Source organism: Halichoeres trimaculatus, unplaced genomic scaffold, assembly GCF_033239565.1.
Source record: "Halichoeres trimaculatus isolate MK-OKI-2021-1 unplaced genomic scaffold, fHalTri1.1 fHalTri1_scaffold_12, whole genome shotgun sequence".
Lineage (NCBI taxonomy): Eukaryota > Metazoa > Chordata > Actinopteri > Labriformes > Labridae > Halichoeres > Halichoeres trimaculatus.
This window is the reverse complement of record NW_027437190.1, coordinates 27,073,744-27,087,678: the sequence shown is the minus strand read 5'-3', so window position 1 is coordinate 27,087,678 and position 13,935 is coordinate 27,073,744. Positions and strand designations below refer to the sequence as shown.

At 39.0% G+C, this 13,935-nt stretch overlaps 1 protein-coding gene across 2 annotated transcripts in view; it reads left to right on the top strand.

The window, feature by feature from the left end:
- Nucleotides 1-12,057: 12,057 nt before the first annotated feature.
- LOC141800895 (mannosyl-oligosaccharide 1,2-alpha-mannosidase IA) overlaps nucleotides 12,058-13,935 on the top strand; it is a 264,860-nt gene continuing 262,982 nt past the window's right edge. The window contains exon 1 of one of the 2 annotated variants that reach the window (XM_074683747.1): nucleotides 12,058-13,835. In XM_074683747.1, coding sequence (XP_074539848.1) covers nucleotides 13,269-13,835 — 567 coding nt within the window. In that variant the 5' untranslated portion in view covers nucleotides 12,058-13,268. The remainder of the gene's footprint in view (nucleotides 13,836-13,935) is intronic. The other variant, XM_074683748.1, reaches the window with a different exon arrangement.

Here is a 13,935-nt window from a genome sequence, read left to right as displayed (position 1 = left end):
AAGTGTGAGGAACATTTTTAACTGTATGCCTTAATGTGTTTAGGTTGAGTCTTTCAGACTCACATCCAAAAATGTAAACCCTGTTAAAAATGAATGGAATTGTTCAGCAGTGATACACTTTGCATGTTGGTTTGTGGGTTGAAAAGCAAACAGTTCAATTATCACAGAGATGTATTGAAATACAAATCTGAGGCTCTTTAGCGAGGAACTTCTATTTGCAGCTACACCAACACATCTCTGAGGTGTCAACTTTTTGTTTCAATGAAACAGTTTTCTGTTTTACTAGTTTAGAAAAATAAATGGGACTGAGAGGTAGATCTCTGAAGAGCTGGCTTTGATCACAGACTTGAGAGGCAAGATTTTGCTCAAGGACACTCTGGCATGGGGACAACAAAACCTGGGATTAAACACCGGAGGAGTTAGAGAAAATATGAGTAAGTGATATGAATATGAAATCATTTCCCTGCTTGACCAGCAATAATCTTCATTTAGGATGCACTTTTTTGCACCCAAAGTTCTAAGCAATGGGTAAGTTTTGATTTAATTAAAGGAATAAGAGTTTTTTGGGTCTCTGGATAAAATTAGAATTAAACCAGTGATAACAATTAGTGTCTAACATTTAAACAAGCATGATGTTTAACTGAGATTAATAGGAAAATACACAAACCCCTAAGGTAATTTTCTCGTGATTTTAATTTTTTCTTTCTTTCTTTCCTCCTTTCTTTCTTTCTTTCTTTCTTTCTTTCTTTCTTTCTTTCTTTCTTTCTTTCTTTCTTTCTTTATTTATTTCTTTCTTTCTTTCTTTCTTTCTTTCATTTTAACTTTCATTCTATTTAATCTTTTCTTTTCTCTTTCAGGCTTTTAACATTTCTTTCCTTCTTTTTTTCCACTGCCTGCTGTTCTCACTTTTATCCAATCATTCTTTCTCTTTCTCCAGTCATCTTTTGTTTCTTTCTTTTTTTTTCATTTCTTTCTTTTTTTGTCTTTAATTTTCTCTAATTTTTTTTTTTTTTTTTCGTTTTTTTTAAATTATTTTTTTTTTTTATTGTCCTTTCTTTTTTCTGTTTTTCTTTCTTGCTTACTTTCTTTCTCAGTTAATTAAATTATCAGTCAGCTTATCTTTTAATTAAGCCATTATCTATGTATCTATTTTTAAAAAAATGACTGAGGTACAACCCATCTTTTGGGGTCCTTACCAAAACAGTACCAAAATAAAAATAAAAAAATGACAAAGAACTAAACGGACATTCTAGTTATGAGAAATAATTTTTAAAAATGATTTGCAGAATTCAGCACAATCTGCAAAATGTGTCAAAATGTCATGACAGATAATTCTTTTTCAAGGGCTTTTCTCCTGAACTTGGAAGAAGTCTTAATGCTGATATTTTAACTCCTATTTTGGCAACATTTTCAGAATTGGACTTGAAATAACATAAATAACAGTGTAGGATTTGTTACAGATCACTTTCAGAGATGATCTTACTGCTTCCGCAACAGAAAAAGAGCTGAATGTTGTTGTTTTTTTCTTCCTCTAGAGGAGTGTGAGATTTGTTTTAGTATGCTCAGGATGAGGTTCTTTGTTTCTCCCTCCTCTATTTCAGTTGAACAGCACCACAATGTCTCCATTTAACCATCTTGGCCTCCCTGTTATATTCCTGGAATGGATTTCCTCTATTTGTAACACTCACTCATCTGAATTGTTGGCAGTTGTTGCAATTTGTTGTTTTCCAGCCGAGCCTCTAGGCGGCCAAGTTCATTTCACATCTGAAGAGACTAATATGAGGCTCTAATTACAAGAGTTGTTGTTGGCTGTAAATCCTCTACATATTTGCATTTAAAGGGTGTTTAGCTGCAGCTTGTCCTGATGAATTAACTGTAACACAAGCTTAAATTCACAGATCACCAACATCACAAGCAAACAGTGGCACAAGTTTTGATTGTGAGCAAAGAGTCAGTCTACGATGTTACTCTGGTTAAGAACTGGACATGACAGAAATCGGAGAAAGACATAACCCGGTGGAACCAAAAACTGTTATCTTTTTACTAATCCAATTACATTTATGACCTTTGACCCTTTAGGGACCACTGCTTTAAGGTCAATCTAGAAAGCTGAATCAACACAACATACCTAAACAAAACCTAGCAGCACAATTTTATCCTTTTATCCTTTCCTTAACTCACCTAAGTTGTTGTTTTTTCTCTGGCTGTAAAAGAAAAGAAGTGATTCAGCTCTATGGAAATTTTTAATGGATGCTGCACTTTGCAAAAGTTTTGTATTGGATTGCATTTTATCCTAACCTTTGTGCTTTACTTTACTTCCTTGTACAAAGCATCTTTGGAACAATACTTTACTTTCAGAAAATGTCGGTGTAACCCCACCCTGAGTCCAACTATTGCTTTAATGAATTCATCTGAGGCTTCAAACCAAATGCAAAATGCATGCCGGATTTTTAATAGCCTTCCCTGATGCTTCATGTTACATGAACAGAGTGAAATGAACCTGAAAGCTTTCCTCATGAAGTCATCTATGTGTTTGTTTTATTCCTGTTTTGCTGTAAAATGTCACTTTTAACATGATGGTGAAGGTGAATTTCAGTCAAAAGAGGCTACAGAGTTCTCTGCTTGCAATGCAGACAAAAGACCAGCAGATGGCACTGTGTAGCCATGCATTTCCACAACTCCATATGCACCGTCATCTTCACCAGCCTCCACTTTCTCCCTTTTAATTTCACTGTGGGAGTGGTGCGTTTAATCAGAGTGCTGGGGAGGGAGTCAGCTTTCTGTGGCCCTTTTCCATCAGCTTAATGGTGTGTTTGCTATTGCATCCACTCTCATTTACATGGCCCATATACCCCCTCTAATGTATGGCTAATTGTTGTGTTTATGCAATAAAAACCCTGAACCATTACATCGGTGCTCATCTCAAGTAAACGTTCTGATTTTTCAGCGATGGATAATGTGCTTTGAAAATATTTTGTTACACAACAAGAGAGGTGTTTTGTTTATGAAGCCGGCTGAGATGGGTCACCAGAGGAGGGCCACCATGCCACTTGTCTCATCTATAAAAGGAACAGACAGATATAACACCAGCGAGAGCATCATGCTGATGTTATTGTCCCACTGATTTTCTGGCTGATCTGAGTAGGGCAGTTTTCTGTTCATGCTGTGGTGCAGTTCTGAAGAACTGGGCCCAAAACTAGGGCCTGTGTCCATTAAAAGCATCTTCAGATAGGAGAGGACAGTGGAGGGAGCAGGAAACAGGGTGAGAGTAGGGAACGACATGTGTGAAACAGGTAACAGGCTAGATTTGAACCCATCTAGACCTCTAGGCCATTTGGACCTATTACCTGTACATAACCAATGAAATTTAGCATTTTTAGTGCTAAGTATTCTCATTGCAAAACAAAACCAAAAAAAAAAAAAAAAAACAATGACAACAAACAAAAAAACAAACAAAAAGGAAAAACTAAATGCTCTTCAACTGGTAAGCTAATGAAGATGGTAGAATGATGGTGATAGATGGGCAGCAAAAGTCAGCACACTACTAATGATCAGGTTTCAAGTGGATTCCTCACTAAAAACTTAGGGCCTGTGTCCACCAACAGCATCTTCTGCTCTGTAAGTGCCTAACTCCTGTACAAAAACAATAAATTTCAGCATTTTCATCCCAAAAATGCCCTGACTGTCCTTAGTATGTCAACATTTTCAGCAATAGTGGTGACTTGACCTATTTTGCATGGGTAAAATTTTCAAGTTTAAACCTGCTGCTAATGCAGATGCAGGACACTTTTTTTTGGTCATAATTATAAGTTCTCCTCAAAGAATATCAATGGAAAAACACAAATATTGAGCATACAGCAATTAAAAATATTAGGTTTTGACAACTTTTTTAACCATGTGACTAAAAGAACTGGTGGGAAGCACCCTGAAATAGAGGTCATAATGCAAACAAGAGCTGCGTTTCCACCAAGCGATCCGGTTCTGTTCAGTTCAGTTTGGCACAGTTTGGTACAGTTAAGCAAACCGTGCCCTCTCACGGTAGGGGGCGTGTAAGCCGGATGCCAAAAGCTGCAGCTGTTAAATAATAGCGTGATGCTGTAGCAGTGCAACACAGTGTGCCCCGCTAATAAATCCAACAAAGAAGAAAAACATGACACAATAAACAAAGAGCATAGATGGAAGGCATGCAGCATTTTGTCCTCTCTGTGATTGGCATGTAGCTCCACTTTCGGGTTCAGTCTGGCACCCCTACGGAAGGGTGCCAAAACGTGGGACGGCTTGTCTCGGTTATTTGGGGATCTGTCCCTGGATAAGTCAGTGGAAACGCCACAAAATGCGGGCCAACCAAACTGGTCTGCTTGGTGGAAACATGGCTAAAATCATCAGTGGACACAGGCCCTTAAGCTAAGTAGTAAACAAACAAATATGTCAATTCCAAGTCAGGTAAGAGGATGTTTTGAACGTCTTTTTTCTTCTCATCTAAGAAAATTATGACACTGACTCTACTCTACTCAGCTTTAAGCTCCCCATAGGAGTTAGACTTTACACAGGAACCCACTGATCAGCTTATTGGAAAAAAGGTGAACAATTTAATTATCCATCTGAGTATGAAACTCATCATATCCTGATCATCAGGATCAACTGCAACATGTACACTTCTTCTTGAGCTACATCATGTTGAAAATAATTGCTTTGGGTGCTCAATTGAAACCCTCCATTTTTGTACATCGGTCGAGCAGCTGGTCCCAGGAGGTCAAGAGGACACCCCAGCCTTCAGCAGCGGTGAGCATGACCCTTAATGAGTGAGTCATGTTTCCTTTGACAAGAGTATCTGCTACACAGGAGCACAACATCCTTCAAAAGACTCTTCAAAAGAATGACAACCTTCTGTGGTATAAGCAGTTTTATACATCAGAATATACAAATATATACTTCAAATAAACAAGAGGTCCTTGATGAAAAGGATGAACACTCAGCCACCACAACCTGCCTCCCTGTTCACCTATTCTCAAGTCTTCTAGTAATAACATATACCTTTCTTTATCTTTGCTTTTTTAAAATTTATTTTTTTAATGTCTTGTGTTTTTTTCCAAGTCTGAGGATTAAAAATAATAATAATTTAAATCTGTATCAGAGTTTTGTCAGTCTTGATGATTCAAACAATTTTACATAGTTTAAAATTTGACAAATATGGTACTAACCTCAGTTCACTTTCTGGTGCCATGATACCAACCTTATCTATCTATCTATCTATCTATCTATCTATCTATCTATCTATCTATCTATCTATCTATCTATCTATCTATCTATCTATCTATCTATCTATCTATCTATCTATCTATCTATCTATCTATCTATCTATCTATCTATCTATTCAGACAGGGACTATGTACAACCATTGAGCTGTACCACAGTTAGCAATTCTCTAATTTACATCTTCACACACACATCTGGATTTGTTGTCCATCATCAAAGGAAGTTCACAGCCTCATTAAATCAGAGAAATGAATTGAATATTTCTCCCATATCATGTAGTGAGGTCAGCATCCTAAAAATAGCTTCCCCCAATATTTATGACTCAACATCAAGAGTCCCGCCAGGCCGTGATTCCCAATGTCAGAGGATGCTTTGCAGTGGTGCTTAGAGAAACAAATCGCAGGCTCGGTGACATTATTAATCCGGACACGCTGGCACGAGCCAATACATCTCTGCCTGCTGTTTGATGTATTGGAACGAGCAGAACACAGAGATGGACTTTTTCACTGGCGTCTCATTTAATGAATAAAACATCACTTAGAGTTGGGTATTGAATTTTTGAATACAAGAGCAGAAATGGTTTTGGATCAGGGGATATAATTTATCCGTGACCCTGTGCAGAAAATGTTTTAAAGAGTGTCAGCTGTTTAAGGTTTTTTCCTGACTACTCTGAGAGACACGTTGGTCATTTGGTAATTTGGGATTGTCTGTGATGTTATTCCAGATGGTGAATGAACTGAGAGGAATATTTTCCTACAGAGCATCTCTCCTTGGATCATTACAGCACTGCAATTAAGAGCAGAAAACAGCAGCACGGTCATTGCTTTCATTCACTAATGTATTCTGTTTGTGGAAAAGCTTCCAAACTGATAAAGCAAAAGCCATTCTGACAACAAAGCCCAACTGAAAGATGCATCCTTACTACCCACATGTAAACAACTTCACATGCAGCGGATTTCCCTCTCAATGCTCCTGAATTCTGTTTATATTCAGATCAGGACTTCTGTGTGTTCAGATTATAGGCTGTACAGTCCATAGTTCACATGAAGATGCTGGTCTGCTGTGTGTTTGGATCTACTGCGACAGCATGAAGAGCCGAATGTCATCACATGTGATGTTTCTACCTTGGACCGCAGTTGCTTGTTTCAGTGGTGGGGGTGAATGCAAACTTAAAAAAAGACACAGCGTTTGTGAGAGCCTTTACCTTCATAAGCCATTTATTTGGTTTGAGAAATGTCTGTGCTTTGACTTCTTCCTTCCTTGTTGGTAGTGCTAAGACTGAATTGCCTGGCTCATCTATCCCTGTGATAAACTGGGCTGTCACGAGCTGGGGCAGCTTCACGCGAGCTCAACAACTGAACTCATGTATAACTTGGACTTTTGAAGAAACACCGCCTTGATGTGTCTATTAAGTTGTCTTATAAAAGCAGCAGTTGGTATTTTATGCTGCTTGAATCAGCATAAATGTATGAATAATCCATGAGGTGAAATTCATTCTAAATGCCACATACATTATCAGTGTTCCTGTTTTCAGGAGTTGGGCAATAAATAAATACATGCAATCTAATGCAATCCAATAAAACAACTCTGCCATAAATTTTACTCTTACATAATCTCTTTTTTTTCTTGGTCAGTTTCAACTCCGACAACACCGACAATACTTTCAATTCAATACAAAGAGTATTACTGCTCACAGTTAATAATGTTGATGTAATGAACCACATTTTTTGGCTAACCCCATGATTCTGAAAGATGATGAGGACAAAGATTAGTTGCATTTTTGACAACTCTCAAAGGCTATTTTTACCCCAAAGAAGTCCACTGTTGTTTCAATTCAAAATGAAACCAATTCAAGGCACTGTGAATGAATGATTAGAATTACCAGCCTTGCTAAGGGTATTAAAGTAATAAGGAAACCATCAAGTCCCTAACTGGAGCTTAAAGTGAAAGCCTACAGCTGGAACAGCTACATTATTTGTATAAACTCTTTCAAACTAAACCTTTTTCCATAGCTTTGCTGAATAAAGGTTAAAACAGTAAGGAGTTTTGTAAACAGCAAGCTAATGCTAATGTGTAAGTTTGAAAATTTTAGCTGAAACTAATAACAGTTAAGGCTGTTAGCTAGAAGTGATTTGCCAAAAGTAATGGATAACATTGAAATGATTACCAAAGGTAACGTGTAACTTTTAAAATTGTTAGCTAGAACCAATGCTAATGCGTTGAACTAGAAATAAGCTTATAGATAACACATATGATTTTTTAAAAACTGGATAACAGTTAAAACAGTAGCTAACATTACTCATACAGCTAAAACCATTAGCTTAAATAAATAGTTAACAGCAGACCCGAGCTGATGGCTTCAGTGGTTAAAGCTATGACTGTTAGCTAAAAATTATGGACAGTACAGTAAATTGTTTTCTAAAGGTAGAGGTAAAGTTTGACAGAACTGTTAGCTAGAGTCAAGCCTGTGAGCTAGAAATAATGGCCAACCCTTTAATATGCTTGCTTAAATCAATGTGTAGGAGTTGTAACTATTAACTAACACCAGTCGATGAACTGAAACTGTCGGCAGAAAATGTATAGATAACAGTTAAATACGAATAGCTGATATCAACAGATTAAGCTAAAACTAGTTGCTAATAGATAACAGTTGGGTAACCCTAACTGTTGAAACATTTATGTGTAAAGTTAAGGCAGTAATTTGCATAGAAAGACTGGACAACAATTTTAACAGCTAAAAGTTATTTTTTAAAGAGTAGTTAGCCACAATAAATTGAAAACATGATGACAGTCAGCTGAAATAAAAATGATAGACAACACTAAAATGACAACAGTTTAGGCAGTTTGCTAAAATGTTAATGGCACATAAAAAAGAGCTAGCTTACAGAACTTAATAGCTATTATCACTAGTTTAGATTACAGTTTAAACAGCTGGCAACAAATAGTACAAGGTATAATAGTAAGGTAATAGTATTTTTTTCACTTGCTGCTTTGTTTTGTAATCCTGGTGATTTTTAATTTTGTCTAGTATAACTGCCTTCCATTGTTTAGTTTCCGCCTTTACCAAGTTTCAGTTAGTCTGGTGTGCACTCAACAACTCTCCATGGATTATCATCCTAGTATTCGTGAGATTCAGTCTTGTTTTTCTTGTGTTTGGGTGCCCCTTTTCTGAACTTCACTTAAAATTGTTGGGTTTTGGTTTTGTGCAAATAGCTCTAGATGGATGTTTCTGTTTTCACTGACCAACTTGTTGTGTATGACCAGTGAACTGTTGAGTAAAAAACCTTGTTCAATGAACTTTATATATATATATATATATATATATATATATATATATATATATATATATATATATATATATATATATATATATATATATATATATATATATATATATATATATATATATATATATATATATATATATCTGGGTCTGATCTGTTACATGGATAAAAGGTTTAAAAAGATCCAAAAAGTCACTGTTGAAAAATAGCTTGAATAATTCATCAATAATCGTGACACTTAGCATGAAGTAGCAAATGAAAGATTAAAAGGCTAAAATAATGTGCTAATGGTTGAGATTATTAGCACTGTAGATTGCGGAACAGGTGATAAAGAGTAAGAACTGTTGCATGAATTGCATTGAAAAAGAAAATTAAGATGATTGATATGACGCGTAAAAGTCAAGGGGTAGGCCTACACCTGAATTTGACAGAGCTGCTGGGGTGTGAGCCAACACAGGTTGGTCAGCGAAACTAGAAGCTATAACCCCAAGAAAAAGCTTCAATAATTAATTTCACAGCATGATGACAAGGTCAAAAATGTACATCACTGAAACCATGTCTTTATTGCACACCAGTTGACTGAGATTACATCAGATTGTACAGGTGCATCAGAAAGTGTGTATTGTAGTGCATGGAGTGATGAAATACACAATATTAAAGCATCATCATTTTGTTAAGGCTCTGAGCCATCACAAAGCCCCTGTCTCTTACTACAAACTGTCCTTTTGTCAGTGATGAAGCCCACAAAATGCTTCATAGATTTGCCGACTCTCAGAGGAAATGCTCTTGGATCACAAAATAAAAAGGCTAATTCAACAGTTCCGTCGTCTTTGCCCCCCTCTGTTCTCGAAAATCACCGACAACCAGTCTGACTCAATTAAGTTTGCTGCGGGAGAAGGCCTAAGAGTACAAATGTGGGGTCATATGCAGTACAAATTACCTTAAAATTAGCTCATGCACCCATAGGCGACTGATGATGAGTAGAAAAACAGCCCGAGGAGTTTTATGTGTCAGATGGTAAGGGGGCCTTATTACTTGCACAAACACACACTTTTATATTGAAGGGATTATTCATACAAGCGAAAAGAAGACAGATGAGGAGAGCAATAAGTATCTGTGCTTAAAGTTCATTTAGAGTTCATCAAACCTCACAGTCATTGTCAGGAATGTCAATGACACTGATGGTCATTGTTGATTGCAGGGATTCCTGGAGGCATCTTTGAGACCGCAGAATGACAATAACCCACCAGGTCTCAGAGGAGCTGCAGAAGCCATTAGGGGTGGAGGTCAGCGTGTAATTAAAGACCAATACTGTAAAGGATCAGACCTTTATTTTCTCATTCTTGCTTTCAGGTGCATTAGTTGAATTGTGCTGTGCAGGCTCTTCAGTAATGGCCAACTTGTGGAACAATCTGTCCTATTAAGTCTTAAAAAAACACTGTGTTTACACTTTTACTTCGATTTTGCTTATGTAAACATGCTTTTCTAAAGTTTTAGTGCACTAAAACATAGGCACCTCGGGCAAACATGCATCCATAAATTAGATTCACTCCTTCATTCTGTGATAACAAGTAATTTTCAGTTGTTTTCTTGAGATCTCAACTTGTTTACCTCATTATATCTTGGTAAATATGCTGGTTTCCTGCGAGAAAGAATGCACCACAGAGTCAGATGATCATAACTTGTGTTTCAAGAGTTGCACAAAACTAACACAGGAAAAGAAGTAACTCACCAATTAATGTGGCAATAGCAGCACATAATAAAGGTCTGGTTTATCATTGACTGTCCTGTTATTTTTTCAATGACCAAAAAATTCTTTGAAACAAATTAAGTGACGACACAGAGACAACACTCATTTATCATACAGTCTGTGGCACAAACATACTTCAGGAACAGTAAAGCCAACAGCAAAATCAACATTAATTTCAATATAGGACACTTGACTGAGCAGTAAACTTGAAATCCAGCACTTTAATTTATTCTTTCCCCCAGAAACAGCTTGACAGCAATCCAAACTCATGCTTCACTACCAGCTCCCCCCACTTACATCCCACAGTCTTTATCAGAACCACGAGTCTGCTCTGTAATGGAGATGGATCTGAAATCCTGAAAGCTAAACTCAGCCTCCATGTCAGCAGATATGTCTCCATGACAACTGTGCAAAGTCCATCTGCTGATGAAGACAGTACTATTTGGCCAAAAGCCTTGGAAAAAAAGCTGATAAATAAACCTTTGAGGTGTCCAAATTTTCCCTCTTAGAGATTCAGCAACCATACATAGACATCCGATTTATAAGATTTTGAGGAATCAGTGTTGATATTTGGAGAATGTTCTAGAAAATTCCAAATCAGCCATATGCAAAACATGATTTGGCTTATGTTAACACAGTGCTGTATGGATTTGTGGGAGCAGGCCAACTGGAATCTACAAAGGTGTAATCCTTCTTCTCTTTGTTGTCCCTCATGGGGATTTAGCCCCAGGTCAGAGTTTAGACTTCCAAGAGGTACTTTGATGACCGAAAGTTCTACTTTGAGATATTTCTGAGTCCTTGGAGACCATTTTTTCCAAACCGCATCGAGACATGTGTTTAATGATAATGATAAAAAGAATACTTTGTCTAGATGCAACACTCTTGAATTATTCAGACAATGCTTTTCAATGTTTGTTATGGTTTGCTTAAGGACAAGTTTGGCTCCTCATAATAAGTATGTTTATCTTTGAGTGTACAGATTTGAGCTAATATTTGCCAAGTTTCTACTTAAACAATGACAGTTAAGCAACAGACTAAGAACTAGATAGCCTACAAACAAATCCCAGAATCTCGGGGTAATGGGATATGATGAATTTGATACCATACAACAGGATGTGTTCCGTTGAATCTGGTACAATAAGATTTGATACAATACGTGACTTTACATTATGATATAAACCAAAGAAAATTAATCTGACATAATGTAATACAGTGGAATAGGACATGGCACAATACATTATAATATGATACGCTGTGAATCCTGATAGATACAGTATAGTATGACATGAAGTGGCACAATTTTATCACTTGGGTTCTCACCTTTGGTTCTACCAACAAAAAAACAGTGTGCTTAAAGTGAAATATGTGGATGAAATCTTAAATGGTTTCAAATAATAGAAATTGTGTTAGATAGTTTATTTTTCTCCTCCATATGATCCTAACAGCAACCCTAACCCTACAAATACTCAATAAGCTCAACTTTAACCCTTAATACACTATTTACATAAACTATAGGCCTAGTTTATTAAGAGCTTCATGTGACTATGGAGGTATTTAAAACAGATAATATCCCCCTCTGAAAGCTTTCCCGGATTAACAACCTCATTTTCCCCCAGGGGGTGTGGATGATTTTTCTAACGTTACTCAAATCCGTTCAGACCTACTCTCCTTTTGTCCAAACGGCTTAACAGTGTTTTGATAAGCCGGTCTGAATATCCATCAAGAAACCCGACCTGCCCACTGGATTGTCGAGCAGCGGACCGTTTCGCCTCTCCCCCCTCCTCTCTTCTTCTCTTCTCTTCTCATCTCATCTCCTCGCCCTGCCCGCACTTTATGTTACATTTCCAGCCCCTCTCCTCTTGCTGTTCTTACGCAGGCGGACGTCCACGGCACGGCGACACAAGCGCGCGCTACAGGCGAGAGAGCGAGGCACTGTAGGCAGGCAGGCAGGCGGAGAGACGGAGAGACGGCGGCGGGCACCGGAGCGACGACGCCGCGGTGCTGTTGTCTCGTCTTTGTTGAGGAAACCGGCGTCGGACTGGGATTTGGATTTGTTTTGTATTTCCTGGATTTGGATCATCGGGGGGCAAGGATAACTTCGCATGGGACAAAACCCGCCTTCTTTTAATGTCATCCAGCGATTTGTTTCGCCCGGCGTGTTGACGCCAGTGGAGAGCAGAGGAGAGGAAGGCTTTCCTGGAGGAGCGCGATTGACAGATAGACGACATGCATGCACACGCGTTTCCGTCCACCAGCTGTACAGGATAGACGCACACAAACACTGCGTTTGATTCTCGTAAATGTGATACCCGGATCTTCTAACGCAGCAACGTGGGTTCGGTTTAACGGGAACAAGGAAACGATGCTCGGCTGCACGCTGGAGGTTCTGAATCGCAGGGCAGTGTGTTAATATCAATATGCACGGCGTGGAATGATGCAGCGAGACACAACTTTGTCCACTAACTGCGAGACGTGTCATTAGCTCCTTTAATTAAAGTGCATTATTTGTTAGCCTGGCGTGTGCTCTAGTAATCCTGTTATTCTTGAATATAGCTTAGTGCTCCAGTGAACGCCAGTGCCATTTATCTGTCAGCCCCCAAACCCCCGTGTTGATGTATGATTTACATTTTTTACCCAATCCTGCTGCGTATTGATGTCACAGATTGCGTTGTGTAGCTGGAAACCTCAAAGCTCCGGAGTTGTGTTGCCAAATGATTGCTAAACTGTAGATGTAGGCAGGCCTAACCTTCTCGTATGCAAATCCAATCGATAGCGAGATAAAGACAGCTCTGGCAGGCTGTTTATGCTCCTCTGGAAGTGTCACGGGGGTGTGTTTAAAACCCAGCATATCTATTTTTTTAAACATTGCCCCCAGGCAGCAGAGAAGCCGCTCGGTGTAGAGAGGAAGAGGAGACTGTCCAAACACGGCGCAGTCTCGGAGAAAAACACTGTAAGGCGACGTCTCAAGAAAAGTTTCAATGGTTTTCCGAAAGTTGCCCGGTGTGTCGGCATCGGGCATGGGTCTGCGCCTGTCCCAGAAATTCGTCTTTCTGCTCTTTCTCTCGGGTTTGGTAACGCTGTGTTTCGGGGCCCTTTTCTTTTTGCCCGACTCTGTCCGACTAAAACGCATTTTTCTATCCAAGACCGACACCCAGCCTGTCACTGTGGGCTCCGGGTCCGAGAACGATGCCAGGGAGCACCTAAAAAGACCCAAGGAGCAGGAGCACGGTCCGAGGGGCATGACCCCAGCCAAAGGAGAGACCAACAGCTCCAAACTGAAGAGTCTGAGCCGCAAACCGCCCGTCTCTCATGAGGCCACCGAGGAGAGACTCGCTGGGGGGAAAGCGCAGGAGGATTTGACTCTACCCAGGTCCAGAACGGACCCCTCAGGCTCGGAAAAAGCGACCACTCCTGACCGCGGTGCCAACTCGGATACTTTCAGTTACCAGAAGTTCAAAAGCTGTCTTCTCAAAGCACCTTTGGGGAGGGACAACGGCAAACCCAGCGACCCCAAGACCAACGAGCGCAGAGAGAAAGTCAAAGAGGTAAGGATGTGTGACAGAGACCCTGCAGAGGGGACATGACTGCTGCATGTTTGGACTGTTGACATGAAGTAGCCTCGAGTGCTATAGCCATACACGTGGT